This window comes from Pseudonaja textilis, chromosome 10 (assembly GCF_049901715.1).
Source record: "Pseudonaja textilis isolate UNSWEBS1 chromosome 10, rPseTex1.2, whole genome shotgun sequence".
NCBI classification, from domain to species: domain Eukaryota; kingdom Metazoa; phylum Chordata; class Lepidosauria; order Squamata; family Elapidae; genus Pseudonaja; species Pseudonaja textilis.
The window spans coordinates 10,203,790-10,229,605 of NC_141999.1; the positions used below are offsets into that span (position 1 = coordinate 10,203,790).

Consider the following 25,816-nt stretch of genomic DNA (forward strand, 5'->3'; position numbering starts at 1 on the left):
CAAAAAAGGTTGGGGGCCACTGATCATGATCAAACAACTCGACTGCCTCGTCATTACAACACCCTCTCCCCTCTCTTTGTCTCTCTCCCTCTCTCCCCTTCTCTCTGTCTCTGTCTCTGTCTCTCTCTTCCTCCCTCCCTCTCTCTCTCATGCTTACAACGCCAACTTTCTTGCCAGGAATAGGTTGGGGTATAGCTTAAGACCTCCAGGAGGTTCTTCTGAGGTGGTGACCTTAGAAAAGGTAGCAACAGCCTTAGGCGGACAATCATTTTGAATGTTGCTTCTTCCATTTTAATATTTTGGAATTAACTGTGCAGCAGCATTCAAATTTTACATTTAAAAAAAGTTTCAAGAGCAGCCTGCTTGGGTGAGCATAATATGCATAGAGTGGGATGTGCATCATCTGAGGTGTAAACATGGAATTGTAGTTGCAAACCTGGCCTATCGGAAAGCCTGCATTGAACAGAAGATTAAAGCTTTGATGCTCAGACCTCCAAACGATTAAGCTCTTGCTTCGTGTACGTTCTTTACAGATTTTCTGCCACAACATCATGGGGCTGGTATATTCCTTCTTTCCAGCCCTACCAAGGTAGTTGAAAAGGAACGATCTTTTGAAATCCAGTTTTATAGCTGCAGTTAATAGCTTTAAACCACGGTCGATCTTCCTTTTCTGGTTCTCTCCCAAGTTCGAAAGGGATGCCATCAGGATAGCAGGTAGCTGATTCTAGGCTGTGAGGTTGCAGTTTCCCTGCTATATTTTACTTTAAAGTGCAAGCAGATTTCCCTGAGGACAACACTTACTTCAATTTCTTCATTCACAATTTAGATCCATCTTTTTTCTTAAGCTCTTGCTGTAGTCCTGGTAGAAGGAGAAGCACATTGAAAGCACATTTAAGGCAACTGTTTCTAAGCAGCAGATGCTTCTTAAAGAAGTGAAGCCTTCATAGCAGGAGATCTCAGGAACGTGTCCATCATCATGAAGAGCAATTCTGCAGGATGTCCAACATCTGGAGAGCAATTTTATATCAAAGGTGCTTTCTATCCCTTCAAAGGAAGGGGGGAAAAACAAATCCAGAAGATGCCCCAAAACAATTGGGGAGATATATTTCTTGCTTAGAGGCTAGATTTTGCCAAGGGGCTATCCGGGACCACCGAGCTGCCTATGCCTTCCAGAAGATTATCCCACTGGTCAAAATCTTCTTTGAGTTCTAGATGGAGAAAGGAAAGTGTTATTGCATCACGAGGCTATGGTGCGAAGCTCTAAAGTCTAACTGTTGTCATCCTCACCATTTTTGAGTCTTTGAGTACATTACGCTGTGAAATTCGGTAGGGGATAAGAGCACCTTTCCCATCAGGTGACCTCTTTGGAAATTTAAAGGCATCTTGTGGTACTTTCTAGAAATAGCATGGAAGGGTTTGCCCATTCATAAAAGATTTGCTGTGCCATGCAGAGTAAGCAGACCAGAGGTGGCATTCAGCAGGTCCTGACCAGTTCTGGAGAAGCGGTAGCGGAAATTTTGAGTAGTTTGGAGAACCAGCAAATACCGCCTCTGACTGGCCCCGCCCCATCTATTCTCTGCCTCCTGAGTCCCAGCTGATTGGCTGGCTCTTCTTTTGTTGCCCTGCACAGGAGAACGGAGCTGGAAAGCAGGTTAGTGGGGTGGGGAGGGAATAGGGATTTTGCAGTATCCTTCCCCTGCCACGCGCACCAACCAACGGTTCGGTAGGCATGGCTTTGTGGACACGCGTTGCGTGCGTGCACACTCTTGGCGCACGCCAAATGCGCATTTTGCGCAGGCGCAGAGGCATTTGCGCAGAGGCGTTCTAACTTGCCTCCTGCAAGCCCGCACTCTCCTGGTCGCTTCGGCAGCTGCTGCATGGCACTCTTTTGTGCCACGCAAAGCAGCTGCGCTTCAAATTCAGCAGATAAAAGTGAGTATAGGAGCCTGGGTGGGTGGGTGGGCCCAACAGCAGAGTGGCGGAGAGAATCTGTTTGGTCTCCGCTGCTCATCACTGCTACTGGCTCGCCACAACAGGCCAGAACTGGCCGAACACCACCACTGATGTTGAGATTCTAGAAAGAGGGCAGAGAAGAGCAACAAAGACGATTAGGGGACTGGAGGCTAAACCATACGAAGAATGGTTGCAGGAATTGGGTATGTCTACCTTAATGAAAAGAAGGACTAGGGGGGTATTTGCTAAAAATTGGAAGAGTGAGAAAATTCCATCAGAGGAAGAAACTATTAAGAAAATATTGGATTGTGCTGAAATGAGTAGATTGACATTTGAAATTAGAGAACAAGAAGATAAACAATTTTATGAGGTTTGGGATCTTTTTTATCAATGGTTAGATAATAAAACACAATAATAGAATATTTAGACTTAGAATATAATTTTCTTTGATATTATTTTTATAAAACTTTACTAAGATAGATTTGGTATGATCTTATGATTTGTTGTAAAATAAATTAAGTAAATTATAGTTATCTCGTTAAAGTATGAATTAACAAAATTATAGTTAAATGATTTCTCAGTAATGATACTAGGTTATACAACTGTTGATTGATAATATGAGTTATTATGTAATATAACTATAATGGCGTCTAGGAAACGGATGCACACAAAAAAAGTGGTAAACCAACCGATACACTGTTTGTAAATTTATGAAGGAGGATGATGTTTTTATGTTTTATGTTGTATGTTTTATGTGGTTTTGTTTGTTGTTAAAATCAATAAAAAAAATTTTTTTTAAAAAAAAAGAAGGACTAGGGGAGACATGATAGCAGTCTTCCAACATCTAAGCAGCTGCCCCAAAGAAGAGGGAGTCAAGCTATTCTCCAAAGCACCTAAAGGCAGGACAAGAAGCAACGAGTGGAATCTGATCAAGGAGAGAAGCAACCTAGAACTAAGGAGGAATTTCCTGATAGTTATAACAATTAATCCATGGAATGACTTCCCTCCAGAAGTTGTGAATGCTCCAACACTGGAAGTTTTTAAGAAGAGATTGAATGGCTATTATCTGAAATGGTGTAGGGTTTCCTGCTTGTGCAGGGGTTGGACTAGAAGACCTCCAAGGTCCCTTCAAACTCTGTTATTCTCTTATTGGCTCTTCTCAGCCCCCACCCTGAACGCTGCCCACTAACCTAGTTTGATTTTGCCTTTTATCTGATGGGTGTTTTGTTCTTTATAGGATGATGTCTCCTTTAGAGGAAGAAACAACTTTCACGCTATTGACTTACGGAGATGCTTTTGCAAGAAAGCGAGAGCAGCCTGGTTGGTGATATTCAGGCCTTCGTAGGGATCAATGGTACCCCTTGTCTTGTAGACCCGGTTGACAAGGTTCCCGGCAAAGAAGGTGAAATCAGTGTGACTCTGGTGGATGGTACCCCTAGGAGGAAAAACGTGTCAGTGTCAAAAGTGAATCACTGAGAAGAACAGGGTCCAAAATGGACCCCCATGTCCAAAGATTGGACATCTCCCAGATTTAGCAATTCAACATCTGCTGTGAAAGTCTACATCCGAGGTGCGATGACCCAGGGTGGGATACAAAAGCAACAAACTCACAAAAACAGATGAAGTCCCTTTAATTCCTTCAACTTGGCTTCAAAAGGTCCAATTATCATTGACTGGAGAAAAAACTCCCCCACAAACAGTTGCGAAAAGGAAGACCTTCCGTTCAAACTCAAAATACATATAAATTATAAATAGAAAAAAAACAACACAAACCACACTGAAGAAATTAATGAGACAAGGCAGGATAAGGGCTTGAAGACATCCACAGACATTGTAATACACACACTGGGAAGGACGCCAGAACTCAGATAAGAACTGACAAACTAGAAATATTTTCATGCTTTGCTTCCAGTCCATGGAAGCAGTTTGTCCCATGCGCAGTTTGTCCTTTTAAACAGTCCTCATAGCTGCAGCCCATGAAGGGGATCAAGGCCCTTTCCTCCCCCGTAGACCATGCCATTCACATTTCTCCCTTATCCACTCCTCCCTGCATGCCCTAGGATGAAGAGGGGATGGGCTATGCTGGCTGGAGAAATCTGGGAGTTGAAGTCTACAAGTCTTAAAGTTGTCAAGTTTGGGGATCCCTCATCTATACAATAAAAGAACACCCAGTAGGCAATTTGGAGTTTCAGAAGATACTGTGAAATCCAGTGCCTTGAAAGAGAACTTAACGATTGGAAATGTCCAACTTTTTTCAACTCTCAGCATGAAACTCCCAGGTTTGAAGGCAGCCTAGCTTCCAAGCATTTGCCTTGGAGAGCAATGGAGGGAAACTGCCTTATGTCCATTTCTGGTGCTTTGTGAAACAAAAGAAAACACCTCAGCAGTAACAGACACCCCTTTCGCCAATGCTAGCGGTAGAGTTCTTTGGGAACGGCGGGAGAGATTAGACAAAACACTGGGTCTGGTTTAGCAGAGCTTAAAGGGAAAAAAAGAGAGAAAGATAAAGCGGTGTGTTTTTCTCATCTTCACACAATCATCCATTGTCTGCAGATAAAAGCAACTCTACAAGGGATTTCTGGACAAGGGATTCTGACTATTTAGCAAGATGACAGAGATTTATTTTCCCTTCCTTCCTTCTTCAAAATTCATCTCAAAAAAAGCTTTGCCAGTGCTATTTTAAGACGCAGACCTGATGCTGCCTTTGCATGCCTGTCTGAAATGAGCGTCAAAACCATTCTACAAGAGTGTCATTCTTCAACACTAGCACGGGGAGGGGGGAAACGCACACACACTCACAAACCACACAGACACACCCATCTGGTAACATCTCCCTTTCGAAAGCTCTCAGTTTTAAGGGGCTGGTTTGCATTCATTTCACCTCCCGAGTCAAAAGGATTCTCTGGTTTTGGGCTATGCCAAATCCCAGATTAATTTTATGCAACTTATCAAAAAAGAGGCAATCTTACAAGGACACAACCCTGTTGGCTTTGCTAATCCATGCTGTTCTTTGTTGCTTACCATCTTTTTCTTCCTGATTTCTCCCTTTTTATTCCCCTAAATGGTCCCTCCCACTTCTCATTCCAGATACCACCTTATTTTTAACCTCCCCCTCCCCCCCTCACTCGTTCCTTGTGTCACATCTTCTTAGACTGCAAGCCTGCAGGGAAAGGCTGTGTGTGTGTGTGTGTGTGTGTGTGTGTGTGTGTGTGTCCAATCTGTGAATGACACCTTCTCTGATTGGGTATTCTCTACTACTACGGCAAAGGCGTTGATCACAGTTGGAGCCCAGGCAGACTCACAGGATTGTAATGATCTTGCTTTCACTGCTGGTGGCATTGATTTTTTTCATCTTGGCCACGCTCTCTGCCGTCTGGAATGACTCTGTGTTGATAAACAGCACCGGCTTGGTCACTTTGGGGTAAACAGAATTCTCCAAAGGGAACATCCATGCATCAAGGGCAACAGCGCATCTACCAGACAAAAATAAGCACAGGGCACCTAGTGAAGCAGGAGTCCAACATCTCGGCTTCTCACATAGCAATAGACTTATATACTGCTTCACAGTGTTTTCCAGCCCTCTCTAAGAGGTTTACATAGTCCGCCTGTTCCCTCCATCAATCTGGGTCCTCATTTTACCCACCTGGGAAGGATGGAAGGCTGAGTCAACCTTGAGCCGGTCAGAATTGAACTCCTGGCCGTGAGTTATCCTGCAATACTGCATTCTAACCACTGCGCCACCATGGCTCCTTTGTTTGTCATTTATTTATTTATTTATTTGATTTGTCAATTGCTTACCAGATAATAGGTATAAGTATAAACATGAGTAAGAATACAGGAAGTAGGTACGAATAAATGGGGACAATAGGACAGGGACAGTAGGCACGATGGTACACTTATGCATGCCCCTTACAGACCTCCTAGGAATGGGGTGAGGTCAATAGCAGATAGTTTAAGGTTAAAGGAGTAGGGGGTTAGCAGATGTAACCACAGAGTCAGGTAGGGCATTCCAGGCATTGACCACTCTGTTGCTGAAGTAGTACTTTCCGCAATCGAGTTTGGAGCAGTTTACATTGAGTTTCTATCTGTTGTGTGCTTTTGTATTGTTGCAGTCGAAGCTGAAGTAATCATTGGTCATTGTAGCAGATAACTTTGTCTACTACGCTTAAGTCCAACCGTAGGTGGCGTAGTCAAGGTTGTCCAAGCCCAAAATCTCAAGCCTTGGTGATCCTTTGAGTTTGCAATTCTCTTTTAAAAAGAAGAAATTTTGGAAGATACTCACTTAAATTGGGCTTCTTTGACCAGAGCTAGCACTGCTGTTGCGCCTCCAAAAGAGTGACCCATGACAACTGCTTTGGTCAGATCCACATTGTCCTGCAAGGGGTAGGGTGAGAACACTTTAGGAAGCCAGCTCATTAATATCACAGCCCAAGAATCTCCAAACTGGGCAATGCTGGAAGGCTCCAGGGATGGTGACCAAATTTGCCATTCTGCTACTGGGAACTGCAGCTCCCAAGAAGCCCAGCCAGCTGTCCATTACAGATAGTCCTCAACTTACAACAGGTTGCTTAGCAACTGTTTGCAGCTACCATCTGCCTGAAAAGGGAACTTAAGGCCCAGATCCGATGTCCCAACAGTTGTCCACCCCAGTCATGTGATTGTATTCAGTGCTCAGCAGCAGAATTGCATGGTAGTATTTGTAGTATCCCACAGTTACGTGACTCTTACTACTTCCTGTTTTCTGCAAAAAGCATGACCATAGTGAATCATTGGTTCACTTAATTGCTGTGTTTGCTTGAGTGCTGCAAAAAATGACTTACAAAAAATGGATTTGACCAACATAAAATCCTGTTTTATGACCCTTATGACTTAGGCTCTATTACAGTTGTAATAAGGACAACCTATAGTGAGGAATGTTGGGAACTGTACTTAGGGAAAACCTCAATGAGTGACCATCCATTTACAAGAACAAGGGGAGATCCAGGATTCTATCAATAATAGGATCTCTCATTTTTATGGAAAAGAGAGAACCATTATATCCACAACCCATTTCAAATTTTCCATAGGAAAAAAACCAGAGAATTATACTACAACAATTCTGTAAAGCATCAGGTCTGTGAAGGCTGAAGCTCATCTGCCAGCTGTCAATATTGTACTAATAATTGGTGGTTTACACAATGTCTTTATGCACATTTACATGCAGATAAATACAAGTCTATACATTCCAAGCGAAAGTTCAAAAAGCTGTCTCTAAATTCCTTTTAATCTTCATCCTTTCTCTTAGAAATTACAGTTACCAAGGCATTGACAAAATCCCCATCGGTCAATTGCAAAAGGCAGCTTTACTTGGAACAGCTTACATTCTGAGATGATACCTTTAACATCGCCAAACAACATTTGTCTATCCCAGATACTTGGGAAGGATTCAACAGGTGGATAAAAGTGCCAAATCTAAGCATCTGGCTGGCTGTGCAACCAACAACAACAACAACAACAACAATAATAATAATACTGTGGAGTTCTTGGTGCTCTCTGAACTTGGTGGTTTACTTGCAGATGTTTCATAACTGGCAAACCGTACTCAACGAGTAGTCCTTCATGGGTCTAAGTCTACATGGAGGGAAGTAAGCAGTGGGGTGCCACAAGGTTCCGTCTTAGGCCCAGTACTCTTCAATATCTTCATTAATGACTTAGATGAGGGACTTAGAAGGGGAACTTACCAAATTTGCAGATAATACTAAGCTGACAGGAATAGCTAATACCCAGGAAGATAAGCTCAAGATCCAGATGGATCTTGACAGACTAGAACACTGGGCCATATCTAACAAAATGAATTTTCATTGTAGACAAAAGTAAAGTCCTACACGTAGGCAAGAAAAACCAAAAGTACACATATAGACTGGGTGAAACCAGGCTCAATAGCAGGAACTGTGAGAGGGATCTTGGAGTCCTAGTGGACAACCAGCTAAATATGAGCCAGCAGTGTGCAGCAGCAGCCAAAAAAGCTAATGCAATCCTACATTGTATTAACAGAGGGATACAGTCAAGATCAAGGGAAGTACTAATACCACTCTATAAAGCCTTAGTAAGACCACACCTAGAGTACTGCATCCAGTTTTGGTCACCACATTATAAAAAAGATGTTGAGACTCTGGAAAAAGTGCAGAGAAGAGCAACCAGGATGATTAGGGGACCGGAGGCTAAAACATACAATGAACAGTTGCAGGAACTGGGCTTGGCTAGTCTAGTAAAGAGAAGGACCCGGGGAGACATGATAGCAGTCTTCCAATATTTGAGCGGCTGCCACAGGGAGGAGGGGATCAAGCTATTTTCTAAAGCTCCTGTAGGCCAGACAAAGAATAATGGATGGAAACTGAACAAGGAGAGATTTAACCTGGAAATAAAGAGAAATTTTCTGACAGGGAGAACAATCAATCCATGGAACAGAAGTTGTCCTCTGAAGTTGTGGGAGTGCCATCACTGGAGGCTTTCAAGAAGAGGTTGGACTGCCATTTGTCAGAAATGGTGTAAGGTCTCCCGCTTGGGCGGGGGAGTTGGACTAGATGACCTACAAGGTCCCTTCCAACTCTGATTATCTATCTATCTCTAACTAGATAACATCATCACTTACCTAGTTGGATAAGGAAACACCTGCAAGCAAACTACCAAACTCAGTTCAACCCTGAGCTACAGATATTCTCTCCTATGCTCAACCTCAACATCTCATTTCTTTTCTGCTTGTGTTGTCATATACTTTCCATGTGCACAGATGGGTTCACTTTCTATGAAAAGAACAGGTCCTGGCGCCCCCTGGTGGCTGGCTGAAATCACAGGATTCCTTTGGGATTGAGACACAGGAGGAGTTGCAACCTCTGGTTTGGATTTATAAACTTGGGGGAACTGCCCCGGAAGGGCAAAGTAAGCCTATAAAAGGATGCAAGCTCCTTCTTTGCCGAAAAGGTGGGCAAGTCAGCTTTAAAACAAAAGCAAAATATCTCAAATATCCAGGAAAACAAGTTTCAGATACAAGACAGAAAAAGCATTGATACAATAAAAGACACGGGCCACTCTTTGGAAGAGAGCAAAATCCACCTTTTGGACAGAGAGGCCCACTGGTTTGAAAGAGGGGTCAAGAGGCCACCTGTGACAAAATGGAACAGCCCTCTCTCAAGAGAGGGGGAGGGATACGGCATTGTCTACCTCTTGTCTACAATGCGGTCCTTTCAGCAGTTCCAAAAAGGCCTCACCCATTTGCACTACTAGGGTGACTCTGAGGACACAAATTAACCTCCAGGTAGACTCAACAACCCTCTAAAAGGATGCAAATGACCAGCTGTCTGCAAGGAATATAAATCCTTCCATTCCTCACCATCCAGTCAGAACTGAAGAAGCTCCTTGGATGAGAAGCGAAACTTCTTCAAAGAAAAAAACAGGAAGTCCAGTTGCCTCCTGAAAAAAGCACCTTTGGGACAGGACCTGGATAACTGAGAATCTCCATAGACCGGGGATCCCCAAACTTGGAAACTTTAAGACGTGGTCTTCAACTCCCAGAACAAGTCTTCAAGTTGCCAAGTTTGGAGACCTCTGCCAGAGACCTTCATACAATAGTGCTTAACCTTGATAGATGTTTTCTAAAATTCTTTGCCCCTAGGAAGATCTCCACTGCATCAGTGGGGGCTGGAGGGTGGATGGGAAGTCCAACGAGCCCACCTGACAAAAATAGCATCGCACCCTGGTCACACGAGTCTCTCACCTCTTTCCTAAATCCATCTAAATATTGTGCATGTGTCCTAAAGCAGTGGTCCCCAACCTTTTTTGTGCCACGGCCCGGTACCGGCATCACAAAATGATCATGCGGCCCAGTACCTGGCATCAGCATGCATGACAAGGCAAGGTGAGCCGGCGACCGGCCATCCATCCATCCCCTGCTTCTCCCTGCCACCTTCAACTCCTCCTTTGTACCTTTGTCGATGGGCTTCGCTTTGGGACGGCTTTGGGACGAGTGCGCTCGGCTCGCCTTGCCTTGGGTGCTAAAGAATCCTCGCACCTTAGTTTTGTTCGAAGCCCCCCTTCAATGAAACTAAGGCGCGAGATTCGCTCAGGACTCAAACGCCCCGCTTTCCAACTGGAAAAACTCACCCGGAAGCACTTTCTTGTCAAACAAGATGGCGGCACCAGCAAACCGGTGGCCGGTAGGAAATGTTCCACGGACTGCACCGGTCCACGGCCCGTGGTTGGGGACCCCTGTTCTAAAGGATCGGAGCCTGTAGAGCTCAGCATGTTTACCTTCAGTACAGAGAGGTCAAAATCCGTGCGCAGAAGGTTTGCAACAACCTTGCCACTGTTGATGCTCTGCATCAGCCTGTATGCCCGTTTGCACTCGTTTGCTCTTTGATGGAGCTGCAGTGAAAAAAGGTTTAAAATTACACTTTGGTTCCTCAACTCTCTCTCTCTCACACACACACACAGGGTTAAGCCCAAGAATACAGCAGGATGCACAGAGAGTGTCAGGTTTCCAAGTCATAGCTCCACAGCAAGCAAAACTCCGAGGCAGGTAGATTCCTCAAAGAATAGCTTTATGGGATATATCATATTGGCACAGATCTGGGGAAAACCGACTCTGAAGGTTCCTGCAGTTTTCACCTAAGTGAAAGTTTGTTACTTCCTCAAAACAGTCAGCCACATGGTCTGATCATGGCTCTGTCTGGTTTCCTGGTGACATCCCTCCTCCTTCCTCTGACCTGGTGTGAGAATGTCCTTGGTTCCCGAGAGAAAGTATTTTATTTTGGCTACAAAGTCCCAGCTACCTCAAATATCCCCTCCCTGTCCCTCAAGTCCAGTGTGGCGACACTGAAGCTCCAAGATGGCTCCGGTCAGGTCAGCTTCAGGGTTGACAGAGAGATCAGATGAATGGATGAAGTTTGTGATATTCAAGACTGCTTTAAGCAGTGGTGGGATTCAAAATTTTTTTTTACTACCGGTTCTGGGGGAGTGGCTTGGTGGGTGTGGCATGGTGGGCATGGTGTGGTAGGCGTGGCAGGGGAAGGATACTGTAAAATCCCCCTTCCCTCCCCACCCCACTAACCTGCTTTCCAGCTCCGTTCTCCTGTGCAGGGCAACCAAAGAAGACCCAGCCAATCAGTTGGGACTTGGGGTGGCGGAGAATAGATGGGGGTGGGGACAATCAGACGTGGTATTTGCTGGTTCTCCGAACTACTCAAAATTTCCACTACTGGTTCTCCAGAACTAGTCAGAACCTGCTGAATACCACCTCCGGCCTTAAGTTCCTTAAGTTTACTGTCTGAGATAGTCAAGATGAAATACCTGCGGGTTCCGGAATGGAAACTCCTTCTGATCTGTGGGTACCCTGCGGTAAGTGAGCCATTCTTCATGAATCGGAGCCTCGTGTAGATCTGGTGCTTCTGGATCCAGCTTGCAAAAATAAGTAGCAGAAGCTGACCGGTCCCTGGAAAGGGCAGGTATTTTGAGCATCAGCGTGAGGCAAGAACAGACAGGAAAACAAAGAAGGAAAGGAAATCTTCAGTTCCTCTGCTTTTTCTAAGCTCCTGCCTGAAGTCAAAAGTTTTCCAGTGTGTCATTACAATCTCTAACTCAGTTTTCCTCGGGCTCTATGTGACAAGACTTTCCTGGAAAGGAGGGATGATCTAATCTTAGCTTCATGGCGCTATAATTCTGAAATCAAAGGACACTTCAAGAAAGGGTTTCTGGAACTTGCGTCAGTCCTAGTATCTGTAGGTAGGGCAAATCATTAAATTACTGACATTAAAGGCGTTGAACTTCATAACTGATTGGTCTCAGCTCCCCCTTTCCTCAATTATTGATAGATTTGATTTTTATTCTGCCTTTATTACTGTAAAAGTAACTCGAGGCAATGAACATATGTAACATTTCTTCTTCTTACAAAACTGCACGAACAATTTCTTGAAAATAATGGCCACTAGTATCAAGAAATGAAATTTTAGGATAGATGCATCAAAGGCATATTTTTTATTTTAAAAAACCCCCATAAATACCCGAATCTAATCTTAAAATGTCTTCTCTAAAGGGATTCAGTCTCACCTGTGCTCAAGAGCCATCACCAAAAAACCCCGAGAAGCCATCTCAATACAGACGGCCGAGTACGCGGTTCTGAAAATTGAAGAAGAAAGCAGATAATTAAAACTGAGGAATGCTACTTCTTTTAAATTACTTGGTACTGAAACAAGCACATCAGCAAAGATGAAGACAAAGTAAGGGGGTAGTAGAGTCTGCAAAAATCAACATGGTGATTGTGATGGCACAATGGAAGTACCACATAGATTTTAAGAGGGTGATTGTTCAACCAGTTCCAGTGTTTCAGCTGTTTCTTGCAGATGTTCCCTTAATTAGGTATTCTCTAGCACTGGCTTTTTCAAACTTGACAACTTTCAGGTATGTGGACTTCAACTCCCAGAATTCCTTGACGTCTGCATATCTTAAAGTTGCCAAGTTTGGAAAACACTGTTTTACCTCTAAGCAAAATGAAACTACAAGTTAATAGCACTTAGACTTATATACTGCTTCACAGTGCTTTACAGCCCCCCACTCACATACCACCACCTCTTACAATACTAGACAACAAAGTATCAACAGTAGACCTTCAAATTTCTAGGTTCTACTATATCACATGGCCTAAAATGGGACACCTAACATCAAAAATGTCATCAATCAGAACCTGCTGAATACCACTTCTGCTAAAAAATACTTGAGTTTCTGTCATTCCTGGCTTGGAGCCAGGTGTGGAAGAAATACCCTTCTGGGTTCAGCTCCAAGTGGGAGAAAAGACCCTGGATTCATGGAAGTTGCTTGCAAAGGTTTATTGATGAACAGGGTCACATGCCTTAGAGATCCTGGGCGAAGCAAAGGGAAGAGATGCTGGGAGTCCCTGGGTTTTATGCCCTCTCTTGGGATTTGAACTTCCTGAGGCACAGGAAGGGTACCCTGACTGGCTGTCAGACTCCCATGGGGCGATGCTGGGGTACCTTGGTGGAATCCTGCTGGATGATGTAATCTTCCCAGGTGGCATGCGGTGAGATGGGTAGAGGGATAATCCTATCATGTCCTGAGGGCCAGGTCTTAATCCCATCACCCTGGAGCTGAAGGAGGAGGGTGGGAGCTGCTCTTTGTCCTTAAAACATCTTCCTCCTTTTCTCATCCAAGGAAATATAATATTCTACCTTTTTAAATATTTCCTAGAATATTTCATTCTTCTTGGAGAGGGGTGGATGCTAACCTTCTACACCAGCTTAGGGGAGAATCACCTGAGCCAAGTGAAGTCTACCTCAGTGCTCAGCGGAGGGGCATGTGCAGGAGGAAATTGGCCCTGGAAAGGGCTGAGGAAACATTCCTGTGCAAAACGTGGGAGAGGCAGCGACACTCGGGGCAGATCACATGAGCTCGGTCTATAAATATGTGTCTGTGTCGTATCTGACTCAACACTCCCTGAGGAAGGTGGGTCCTCCCGAGAGAAGACTTGGCAAGGATCTTTATATAGTGAGCCGGTCCTCCTGCTTTGCATACAGCCTGTTGCACGATCAATTTTCTGAGAGATAATCGGTGCTCTACAGTGGCGGGATTCAAAAATTTTTACTATCAGTTCTGTGGGTGTGGCTTGGTGGGCGTGGCAGGGGAAGGATACTGCAAAATCCCCATTCCTTCCCCACCCCCCTAACCTGCTTTCCAGCTCCGTTCTCCTGTGCAGGGCAACCAAAGAAGACCCAGCCGATCAGCTGGGACTCAAGGGGAGGCAGAGAATAGATGGGGGCGGGGCCAGTCAGAGGTGGCATTTGCCGGTTCTCTGAACTACTTAAAATTTCCGCTACCGGTTCTCCAGAACTGGTCCAAACCTGCTGAATACCACCTCTGCTGCTGCCCAAATTTAGCGACACAATCAGAAAGGAGGTTTGAAAATGGCAAAAAAAAGATATCTGGACCCCGCTGATTATTTTGCTGATATCTACTGAGACAGAGAGAAGGAGAACAAGGCTTCTGCTATAAAGCAGACAAGAGGCATATAGGATCTACTAGATTTCCATGACTATCATTCAAGAATCTCAGACTCGTGTATCAACACCAGCATCCTCATCCTCGGCCTTTCTGGACGAGTTGGTTTTCCATCCTATCTATACAACTCACCGAAAGGCTCCTAGTCCGTGGGAGAATATGATCAATGGGTACTTGTGAGAACAGGGTCGGAAAGGCGCATCCCAGCTTACAGGGATCTTACACGATCCTGTGAAAATGAAAAGAATATTTGTTTATATATACAGGTAGCCTTGACTTAGGACCAAATTTATGTTGTTAAGTGAGAAATGTGTGACCATTTTAGGGACCTTTCTTGCCACATTTGTTAAGCGAATCACTGCAGTTGTTAAGTGAGTCAAATGGTTGTTAAATGAATCTGGCTCCCCCATAGACCAGAAGACTCCAAATTTGGCAACTTTAAGACTTGTGGACTTCAACTCCCAGAATGTCAAGTTTGGGGACCCCTGTTGTAGACTTTGCTTGTCAGAAGGTCTCAAAAGGGGACCACATGACCCAGGGTCAGTGCAATTATCATAAATGTGAGTTTGTTCAGTGCCGTCATAACTTTGAACTGTCACAAAATGAACTGTTGTAAGTCCAGGACTACTTGTATATGTATATATCTACTTGTATATTTCTTAACTGTCCATCTCTCTCAACAAAGATTACCTAAGATATTGTGTGTTCCCTTGTATTATAAAAGTATGACTTTATCCAGGCAGTTATTGAAAAATTTCTAACCCACTTCCCTAAAGATGATAAACATGTCTTAAGAAAACATTATTTTTTTACCATTGAACAAGGCCTGGAAAGTACAATTAGAAAGGAGGACTCTAGTTCAGTATGAACAAATTGAATTGTACAGTGAAAAGATGAAGACTTGTAAAACTGTAATATTGGAATCCAAAAATATTCTCCTATTACCTTGCAAACTAGTTTGAAACACATGTCCAGAAGAGAAACATTAGGTATATACATATATAGATGTTCTTTAAATTTAAATAGTAAACATGGCAGGGAATTAAGCTAATTAGCTAATTCAATTCATTTATTTAAAGCTTTTTTAAAAAAATCTAATACCTACTTTTGGTTGCCTGATGATTTTTAAAAATATGCTTTATGTGGACGAATTATTATTTAGGGGAGATATCAAGATCATCATACCACATTTATGGGACAATAGATAACATTTAACAATGAAAAAATATAAACATGATTTATTATGATCTGATATGATATTTTGCAATCAGGTAAAGGTTTTACATTGCAGGACAGCAGATCATAGATCATATCTGTGTTGTTTGAAGAAATGTTCCAGTTTCAAGCTTGGTTAGTCTAGTGTTTCTTAACTATGGTGGCTTTAAGATAGAGATCTCCAAACTTGGCAACTTTAAGACATGTGGACTTCTGGGAGTTGAAGTCCACACCATCTTAAAGTTGCCAAGTTTGGGGACCCCTGGTTTAAGATCTGAGGACTTCAACATGCTGGCTGGGGAATTTTGGGAGTTGATCCAAAGATCTTAAAGCCACCATGGTTGAAAAACAGTGGATTAGGCAGAAGAACAGCTGTCCACACAGGTTTTCACTCAGTAATTCACAAGAAGCAGTTATCTTACCAAATGTGACACTGAGAAGTGGCGCAAACCATTTCCTATTCAAGTTCATGTAGTCAGCTAGTCCGGAGTAATATTCATAGCGGGGAATCCAGGACGGCTCCTCAGCTTCACTCTGAGGGACACAGGGGTAGAAGAGGCGGAAGAAGAGGCCCTATAGCAAAGAAGGGTCAAGTTAGTTTAGACCCCCGACTGTTGATTTCAAACTGCAGAAGAGTTTATTACAGCCATCTATATACTGTATAAGAATCTAGTCAACTAACAGTCAAAACTAAATTGACACTAGTAGATAAGGGTCAACAGAATTCACAGGGAGAAGGCTGGATTTGGGTCTCTTGTGGCAACACAGTGATTCTAAACCAATGACATGTTTTGACTCCACCTTCCAGCTGAGCCAACTCTTTTCCTATACAGTCCATCTTCGACCGACTTCAGCCCATCTCCCTTTTGGTACCTTAGAACTACCTCTCAGGACATACTCCATCACCTTCCTTATGCCTCTCAATTCCCTTTTTAATGCCTCTTTTCTGTGAATTCCTTGACCTAGCCTTTCATTTTCCCCTACCCCACTGCCACTCGAATATTTCTGCAGATGAGCCCAGGAAATATTGCCTGATGCAGTGTTTTATTTTCTTTTTTTAAGTCAAGTTTTTTATTTATATATAAGTATTTTGAATACAGCACGTTGTCCGGGCATTTCATTTTACAAAAGAAAAAAACAGATATACTAATAGTAATAATGATCATACACGTTAATAATTATAACCATATTTATAATTATGTTAGCTTATTGATATTAATCATGCTAGCATACATATAATTATGAACAACATTCATATTTTACTTAGATAACAATAATCTTTTGTCATCTAATTTCAACCTTTTATCTGTAACCATTGATAAACTCTATTCCACGTTGAATAGTATATATCACCTTTATCTTTTATTTTCAATGTCAATCTATCCATCTCTGCACAGTCCAATATTTTCCAAATTATATTTTCATCTGGTGGCGTATTCAGTTTTCCAATATTGTGCAAATACAATTCTTGCTGCTGTCAATAAATTTAACATTAAGTATATAGTCCCTTTATACTTATGATTCTGGTATTATACCTAACAAAAAAATTTCTGGCTTTAAATCTATATGCTTCTTTATCATCTTTTCCAGCCATGCATGTATTTTCATCCAATATTTTCCTGCTTTTATACATGTCCGCCACATATGATAATAGGTACCCAGTATCTGATTAAATTTCCAACATTCGGCGGACATGTTGTTAAACATTTTTGCTAATCTTGCGGGTGGCAAATGCCACCTGTAAAACATTTTATATCAGATGCAGCGTTTTCATTGTAGACAATCACACATGCTAATCATAGAAGTAGAATAGGCATATTGTCATGCTGTTCAAATGACCAAGGAAATGTCTTCAGATCCTGCTGGCTCCTTTGGCTAAGAAATGGAGATGAGCACCATCCCTCATAGTCTAGAATAGGCAGATATAGAGTAGCTTAGAGACCCTTGAAATAGTAAATGACATTCAAACATTAAAAGAGAAAAGTCTGGGCTCAGGTCTAAGGTTTGGCCAGCTCAACATTTCTGGGATATTTATTTAAGGAACTTTCCATGTTACAGCTGATAAGTGCCTCATTCATTGGATGGTTATATTTGCTGTCATTCTTTCCCTTATGTAGGCCAGGCTTTACACAAGGAGTGGACTGACACACCTTTTCCCCGTGATGGCTCTTTCTGGAAAGCATAAAGCTTTTCCAGCTTCCTGTACTTCCTCATTTATATGCCAACGGGTTTCTCATCAATTGCAATGATTCAACTCTTCTCTGTGATATCATTCATATCTGCCTTCCTCAGTATGACGTGGACTGCAATTCCTGGAATTCTTCAGCTATCGGAGAGACAACGTATTTCATGGGTAACATCTTGGGTGAAGAGGAAGGAACTGGCCGAACCCCGCCCCCCAAGAAACTTCTGGGGTTGATGGAGAACCAGACCTTGGATCTTCCCACTCCTAATCCAGCCCCTTCCCCACTAAATCACCAGGTTCTTGGGCTGAGAGGAAGGGACTGGCCCAAAGCTATATGGAGTTTCTATGGCTGAGCAAAGATTGGCACTTGGGTCTCTCCATTCCTAGTACAATGTTGCTCACACTCTGTAGTGTAAGACTTCTTCAAACATTGAACAGCTGTGATGGAACGTAGTGTGGATTTCTAGGAGGGAGGAGTACATTCCAAATGAACTAAGAGACTAAGAGTCCAGATATTTTGTGAGAAAGAAAGAGAGTGAGGAGAGTCCCTCCCTATCAGTTCCCAGGTAGATACAGATAGTAAAGTGCTTAGTCTGGCAAGATTCTATCTATAGGTGTGAAAACAACAAAGAATTCAGCTTGGAAGAATCACCATGTCATTCTTGGTTTTAGGGCCTGACAAAAATGATGTATTTGTTGTTCCCAGAATATATGGTAGTTGTAGATAGTAAAGGGCTTAGTCTGGCAAGATTCTGTCTATAGGTGTGGAAACCACAAAGAATTCAGCTTGGAAGAATCACCATATGTCATTCTTGGTTTTGGGGCCTGACAAAAACTATATATTTGTTGTCCACTGATTCATCTCTATCTGAGCAGATACTCATACAACTGTTGTATGGGAGACTAATATATTTGTTTATGCAGGTTGTCCTTGCTTAATGGACCCTTGTTCAGCAACCATTTGAACTTACAATGGTGCTGAACGAGTACTACTTATGACCCATTCTTATAGTTGTGGCCATTGCAGCATCCTGAAAATCACGTGATCACAATCTGGATGCCCCGTTCCCAATTATGACATCAGAGCGCCCACATGTAATGTAATTGCCATTTGAAACCTTCACTGCTAGCTTCCAAGAAGCAAAGTCAATGGGGAATCCAGCAAGAGATTGTAAATGGTGACTGTGTGACATCGCACTTAACAATGTTGCGGGATTCATTTAACAACAGCAACTGGAAAGGCTGGAATTGCCATCATTAAGTGCTGCAGTCCACAATTGCCTTGATTAGTGACTGAAATTCCATCTCTATGGTCATTGTTAACCGAGGACTACCTGTGGTTTCCATAATAGGTCACGTGCCAATTTGACTTGAGCCAAGATAAAATATCTCCTGTGGAATATGGAAGATATTATAGAGAATTTGGAAGCTAAAAATTGTCCAGAGAACATATCCAATTGCACCAGACTAGTGTGCTAATTTTGGCTCTGTCATTTTCTAGATCTAAATTCCAAATGTTTAACTTCAATTAAGGCTTTATCAAGGCTGAGTAATGATATGACCAGGAGAGGCCACAATATGTCAGATCAGAATCAGTTCGATTCTCAGCGTCACAGTGACGAATTTACCGTGAATTTGATTTGGAAGATTACTTTTCACGGAATCCATGCTGCAGAGAAATTCATTGTATTTCCCTGTAGAAAAGTGGCAGTAAACATGTTTCTGTATTTATGTTCATATACAGGTAGTCCTCAGCTTATGACCACAATTGAGCCCAACATTTCTGTTGCTGAGATATTTGTTAAGTGAGTTTTGCCCCATTTTAGGACTTTTCTTGGCACAGTTGTTAAGTGAATCACTGCAGTTGTTAAATCAGTAACATGGTTGTTAAGTGAACCTGCTTTCCCCATTGACTTTGCTTGTCAGAAGGTCACAAAAGAGGATCCCATGACCCCTGGGGACACTGCAACTGTCATAAATATGAATCAGTTGTCAAGCATCCAAATGTAAATCACGTGACCATGGGAATGCTGCCACGGTCATAAGTGTCAACAATGGTCCTAAGTTGCTTTTTCAGTGGTGTAACTTCAAAAAGTCACTAAGCGAACTGTTGTAAGGTGAGGACTGCCTGTACTTCTCCATTCTCAAAGACGTGAGAATCTTAAGCACACAGAGAACAAGAAGGATGGATGAAGAGAGGGAGGGAGGCTAGCTGGGGAATTCTGTAAGTTGAAGTCCACAATCAAAGTTGTCTAGTCTGGAGAGCCTTGTGTGTTAGCGTTCCAGAAAAACAAACTCCACCACCAAAACTCCGAGACAGACATTTTCTCAAAGTTCCATTTTATTAGAGTTGTCATACTGTCACATCTGGGAAAACCTGAATCTGAGTGTTCCGGGTTTCCCCTCCGTAACTGAAAATCAAAGATCCATCCCACTGCACCCCTCATTCCATCACATGACCCAATCACCATCCGTTTTAGCTTGAGACATCCTCCAACCATTCCTTGTCCAAGGGCAGGATGACATGACCTTGACTGTAAAGGAGAATGCTATTACGTCTAACTACAATACACTCTAAGAAACCCCCCTCCCAATTTTTCAGGCATAGGAATATGGTAGTGTGGAAGCTTCCGGTGCTAATATGGCTTCCTAAACTGACACCTTGTCCTAGAACTGTAGTTCCCAACTTTTGGGGCACCAGGGACCAGTTCCGTGGAGAGAGTTTTTTTTCCGTGGACTGGAAGGGGCCTGGTTTTGTGTGCTGCCTGTATACCATGGATGGGGCTTTGCTCGGATCTGTGAACCGGTTTCTGGAATGCCGCAGACTGGTGCCGGTTCATCGACTGGGGATTGTGGACCGCTGTCCTAGAAGATACTCAAGATGGAACATTTCCAGAGAGCACTTCTTAGTTAATCATCACCTCTACTTCTTTAAGACTATTACTCCTGTTGGACGCGTAGAATGAAGTTTCCAACAAGTTAGTGCTGTACTTATAATGACAATATTTATTATACAATGACAATATTTTATTGTTGCTTATTCTGATGGATTCATGGATGTTTCAACTCTATTGTACTGCATTGTGAATCCTTAGCAAGTCAGTGGTCTACAAATGTCTGCATTGTGAATCCTTAGCAAGTCAGTGGTCTACAAATGTAATACATAAATAACATTACTGTTTTGAGAACATGCCGTGAGTCTTAAAAAAAAAAGGCACTTCCTTATTAACCAAAGGAACAATGAACAATAGGTCATAAACATTTATTTTCCACAAAACCACTTCTCACTCATACATATTCTTATCTTTATTCCTGTAGGTGTCTGGTGTTTCCCCTGTATTTTTATTTTCTAACAAAGCCAATGGGTAAGTGTAAAGTGAAAGAAAGAAAGAAAGAAAGAAAGAAAGAAAGAAAGAAAGAAAGAAAGAAAGAAAGAAAGAAAGAAAGAAAGAAAGAAAGAAAGAAAGAAAGAAAGAAGGGAGGGAGGAAGGGAGAGAGAGACAGAAAGCAAGATGCCAGCACAGATTGGCCCTTTCTTTCGCAAGGCAATCTCTACTGCAGGGCTCTCCAACCTTGGCAACTTTAAGACTTGTGGAGTTCAACCCTTGCTCTACAGCACAATGTTAGCTACATTGCTCACCCCCAATTTCTTAAACACAGACAGATAAAAATCAGAACAAGCAAATGACGCACTTATTATACACACAAAGAATGTTACTAGTGTTAGAACTATTATCCTGTACAATTGTGCAATCACTAAAAAGCAGAAGAAAGAAAAGGGAAACACTGCGTCAGTTCAGTGTTAAAATGCACCGACAAGCAAAATCTTTAAATAAAAGTATTTTTTAAAAAAACAAACCTCACACCATTTCCAAAATGTATGATATCATTTAAATGGGGGTGAGGGGGATTTGCAAACTCAGATAAATCAACATTGCTTATAATAAGTGCTAAATTAATGTAGGGGTTGAGGTTGGAGCTCCTGGTTTGAACTCTAAGGCAGGGGTGTCCAACCTTGGCAACTTTAAGACTTGTGGACTTCAACTCCCAGAATTCCTCAGCCAGCAAAGCTTGAAGTCCACAAGTCTTAAAGTTGCCAAGGTTGGACACCCCTGCTCTAAGGGATTCAGTGGGATCAGTTTGATCATGTGGGCTGTGGGGAAACCGTGCAAAGGTCATAAGTGCAAGGAACAATCCTTTTTCAGTGCCTTTGTAAAGTCGCTAAATGAATGATTGTAAGTCAGTCATTTCCTCTATAAAAAGAGAAAAATAAACCCAAAGCATGCGGTTCAGAGGTGGGTATTCAGCAGGTTCTAACCAGTTCTGGAGAACCGGTAGCAGAAATTTTGAGTAGTTTGGAGAATCAGCAAATACCACTTCTGACTAGAGATTTTACAATATCCTTCCCCTACACGTCCACAGAACCGGTAGCAAAAAATTATGAATCCAACCACCGATGCAGATAAACGGCTATCCTTGACTCTCTTTATTTTATCTTGCTTTCTATTTTGGTCTTAGAATGTTTTACAATACAGATTGCATTTGTTTCCAACCCCCTAGAAGCAAGTTGTTCCATTGATTAATTGTTCTAAGTGTAAGGAAATTTCTCCTTAGTTCTAAATTGCTTCTCTCCTTGATTAGTTTCCACCCATTGCTTCTTATCCTGCCCACTGATGCTTTGGAGAATAACTTGACCCCCTCTTCTTTGTGGCAGCCCCTGAGATAGTGGAAGACTGCTATCATGTCCCCCCTAGTCCTTCTTTTCATTAAACTAGACAAACCCAATTCCAGCAACCATTCTTTATATGTTTTAGCCTCCAGTCCCCTAATCATCTTTGTTGCTCTTCTCTGTACTCTTTCTAGAGTGTCAACATCTTTTTTACATCGTGGCGACCAAAACTGGATGTAGTATTCCAAGTGTGGCCTTGCCAAGGCATTAGAAAGTGGTATTAACACTTCACATGGCCCTTTCTTTAGACCAGCAAACTTAAACCAAATAAGCATTCATTTCTGAAACACAGGAATACTAACATCCAACAACTGTTCTCAAAGATAAGAGAGGAAGCTCGGAGTTGACATCACACAAGAAAAACTTGAGAGTTTTGTAAAACCAAAGGCAAATGATGGTAGCAACTGAAATGTGTAAAATTATGCCCAGGTTGACAAAAGTGAGCAAATCTCTTACATGTTATGAGAATCCTGGATCCCTGGACCTAAAATATTAGAGCAGTGTTTCTCTGCCTTGGCAACTTTCAAACGGGTAAACTTCAACTCCCAGAATTCTCCAGTCAGCATGCTGGCTGGGGAATTTTGGGAGTTAAAGCCCACACATCTTAAAACTGCCATGGTTGGGAATACACTGTGTTCAACAATAAATAGTTTCAGTGGTGTTCACAAAGCACACCAAATCTATATAAGTCATCAGGGAGTAGCTTGAGAAGAAGAGATGGTTCAAGAATCTCTATTAGTTTATTTGGTTTTACGTTTAGCCACATGGCTGAATTAAATCACTATTTCATTGGGTGTACTTGCTCAATGCAGCGGAACTGAAAACAGATGAACAGATAATAGATAATCAGAGTTGGGAGGGATCTTGTAGGTCATCTAGCCCAACCCCCTGCCCAAGCAGGAAACCTGAGGATTTCATGCTGGCCACAGGACCATATAGAATTGGGAGTTGACATCCACAGAATTCTGGGAGTTGACGTCCACAAGTCTTAATGTTGCCAGGTTTGGAGACCTCTGATGTAGACTTTCTCAGCAGATGTTGAATTGCTAAATCTGGGAGATGTCCAATCTTTGGACCTGGGGATCCATTTTGGATCCTGTTCTTCTCAGTGATTCGCTTTTGACACTGATATATTTTTCCTCCTAGGGGTACCATCCACCAGAGTCACACTGATTTCACCTTCTTTGTTGGGAACCTTGTCAACCGGGTCCAAAAGACAAGGGGTACCACTGATCCCTACGAAGGCCTGAATATCACCAACTCCCAGTTGGCGACTTCAACTCCCAGCTGGCTGAAGAATTATGGGAGTTGAACTCCACAAATCTCAAAGTTGCCAAGTTTGGGGACCCCTGGTCTAATCTTAAGTAGCAATATCTTGACCTCTCAGTGTCTACCTGAGATTACAATTTGTGCTTAGCCAGGAGTTAACCATGGCTTAGGATAAACCCACACCTTAAGCTAAGATACACGCACACAGGAGTCAATGTTCACACAGGTTTTCTAAGCCAATTTTCTGCAAGGTGCGCATCCAAGGAGCGACTTTCCAGCCCTGGGATCACGTTCTTGTTGAAACGAGAGGTCCGATCCCCAAGCCCCGTCGGTTCCCCACTTCCCGTCCCGCGGCGCCCGCTGTGCCCCTACCTTGGGAGTCTGGCCCACCATGACGTCGGTGCAGCCGACCGGATAGGCGCCCTTCCCGTGGGGCAAGCCGAGGGACTGCGTTACCCCCATCCTGGAAGCTTCCTTCCTCGTCTCCCGCGGAAAGCCCGAGGCGGCCCGAAAGGACAGCGGTCCGACGGCTCTCCGAGGCTGGGAGAAGAGGAAAAAAAAAGGGGCCGAGCGCGGTTTCGCTTCCTCCTCTCGCCCTCTCCCCGGCCATTGGCTGCCGGCGGAGGGAGCCGTCTGCGGCCCAGCCCGGGGGAAGGAAGGAGGAGCCGGGAGGGACCGAAAGGAGGAAGCTCCGTAGCCGAGAGAGAGCTAATCCCGGAGGCAAACAAGGCTTTGTTTCAGGACTCTGGATCGCGTGTCCAGGGCGCGCAGCCAAAAAAGCCAAAGGTTTCCACCTTTGCTCGGTTGGTTCGGGAGGAAGTTGGAATTCAGCCCCGCTGCACAAAGGCAGCTTCAGAAAACAGCACTGTTGGGTTACAACTTACTTAAAAAAAAACTCTCTATATGTATATGTGTGTGTGTGTATATCTTATGTATCTATCTATCTTCGGTCCGCTCTAAGTATAGTATATAAAATCATATATTGCAATGTCCTACCTGTCAATGAATACTTCAGCTTCAACCATAACAATACAAGAGCACACAATAGATACAAACTCAAGGTTAACCGCACCAAACTTGATTGCAGGAAATACAACTTCAGCAACAGAGTGGTCAATGTCTGGAATACTCTGCCTGACTCTGTGGTTTCTTCCCCAAACCCCAAAAACTTTAACCTTAGACTGTCTACTATTGACCTCGCCCCTTTCCTAAGAGGTCTGTAGGGAGTGTGCATAAGCGCACCAACATGCCTATCGTCTCTGTCCTATTGTTTCTTTTATTTTTCTTGTATGTACCCATTTCATGTATTCATAACTGCAGTATGCTTATACCTGTTATCTTGTAAGCAACTGACAAATCAAATAAATAAATCTACCTACCTACCTACCTACTTACCTATCTAGTTTTCTTCCTTCCTCTTTCTTCCATCCCCTTTTCTTTTTCCTTCCCTTTTCCTTTCCTTTCTAATTCAAGGCAGCGAACATTCCTACTCCTCCAGTTTTCCACTCAGCCCACCTCATCACTCTGCTGAACACTTAATTCTTACAGGTCTGTCTGTCTGTCTGTCTGTCTGTCTATCTATCTATCTATCTCTCTCCCATTATTTATCCTTATCTTTTAAAGGTAAAGGTTTCCCTCGCACATACCTGCTAGTCATTTCCGGCTCTAGGGGCCAGTGCTCATCTTCATTACAAAGCCGAAGAGCCAGCGCTGTCCGAAGACGTCTCCGTGGTCATGTGGTCGGCATGACTAAACACCGAAGGTGCATGGAACGCTGTTACCTTCCCACCAAAGTGGCCCCTATTTTTCTACTTGCATTTGTTATTTATTAATCTGTTGCTCTGCGTGTATGCCGAGTGCTTCTGTACCAGAGAGAAGTTCCGTGTGAGTTGAATCACACTTGGCTAAATAAAGTACAATTCAATTCAATTCCTTCTTCCTCCTCCTATCTTCCCCACAAGAACCCCTTGAAATGGGTTGGGTGTGAGAGGATGATTGGCCCAAGGTCACCCAGCTGGCTTTCATGCCTAAAAGCAGGACTAGAACTCACAGTCTCCTAGCCAGCACCTTAGCCACTACACCAAACTCCAGCTTTACTCTACATGCCCCTGGCTGCATATTGTAAGTCCTCCTTTGCCATTGGGCTCCAGTTGGGTTCCTTCTCTGGCTCTGCTTGCGTGCATGTGTGCATGAGCCTGTGTCAATACGCATGCCACTGCTATTTCCACTCCCCTGGAAAGGTAAAATGGCTTGTGCCTTGAAATGCAGTAGGGGAATGGAAAATACCATATGGATCCTAAATATATTGGTTTTATTATAGTTTTACTGTTTTTAGATTGTTTATTATATATTGGCCTAGAGGAAATTAAGGAAAATAATGACATGTAATGTAAAATAAAATAGGTGGTAAGCTGAAAATGGAA

At 43.0% G+C, this 25,816-nt stretch overlaps 1 protein-coding gene across 2 annotated transcripts; it reads right to left on the reverse strand.

The window, feature by feature from the left end:
* Positions 1-268: 268 nt before the first annotated feature.
* On the reverse strand, positions 269-24,093 carry PAFAH2 (platelet activating factor acetylhydrolase 2). 2 transcript variants are annotated; one of them, XM_026702568.2, is made up of 10 exons: positions 23,766-24,093; positions 15,633-15,783; positions 14,128-14,224; positions 12,034-12,102; positions 11,278-11,419; positions 10,240-10,353; positions 6,236-6,327; positions 5,256-5,426; positions 3,240-3,388; positions 269-1,208 (listed from the first exon to the last, which is right to left on the reverse strand). In XM_026702568.2, the coding sequence occupies exons 1-10, from the start codon at positions 23,853-23,855 to the stop codon at positions 1,114-1,116; spliced, it is 1,170 nt and encodes a 389-aa protein (XP_026558353.2). In that variant the 5' UTR covers positions 23,856-24,093; the 3' UTR covers positions 269-1,113. The 2 variants fall into 2 exon arrangements, with proteins under 2 accessions (XP_026558353.2, XP_087795786.1); XM_087939660.1 differs by lacking the exon at positions 5,256-5,426.
* Between the last annotated feature and the right edge of the window lie 1,723 nt (positions 24,094-25,816).

Bases quoted from the DNA above. Each gene is read 5' to 3' on its own strand.
- PAFAH2 (XM_026702568.2), bottom strand. From the start codon at position 23,855: ATGGGGGTAACGCAGTCCCTCGGCTTGCCCCACGGGAAGGGCGCCTAT. The intron at 14,225-15,632 runs GTAAGATAACTG...TCATTTTCACAG, and splicing joins ACTTCTCAGTGTCACATTTG to GATCGTGTAAGATCCCTGTA. The intron at 1,209-3,239 runs GTAAGTCAATAG...TTCTCCATCTAG, and splicing joins TTTCTTGCAAAAGCATCTCC to AACTCAAAGAAGATTTTGAC.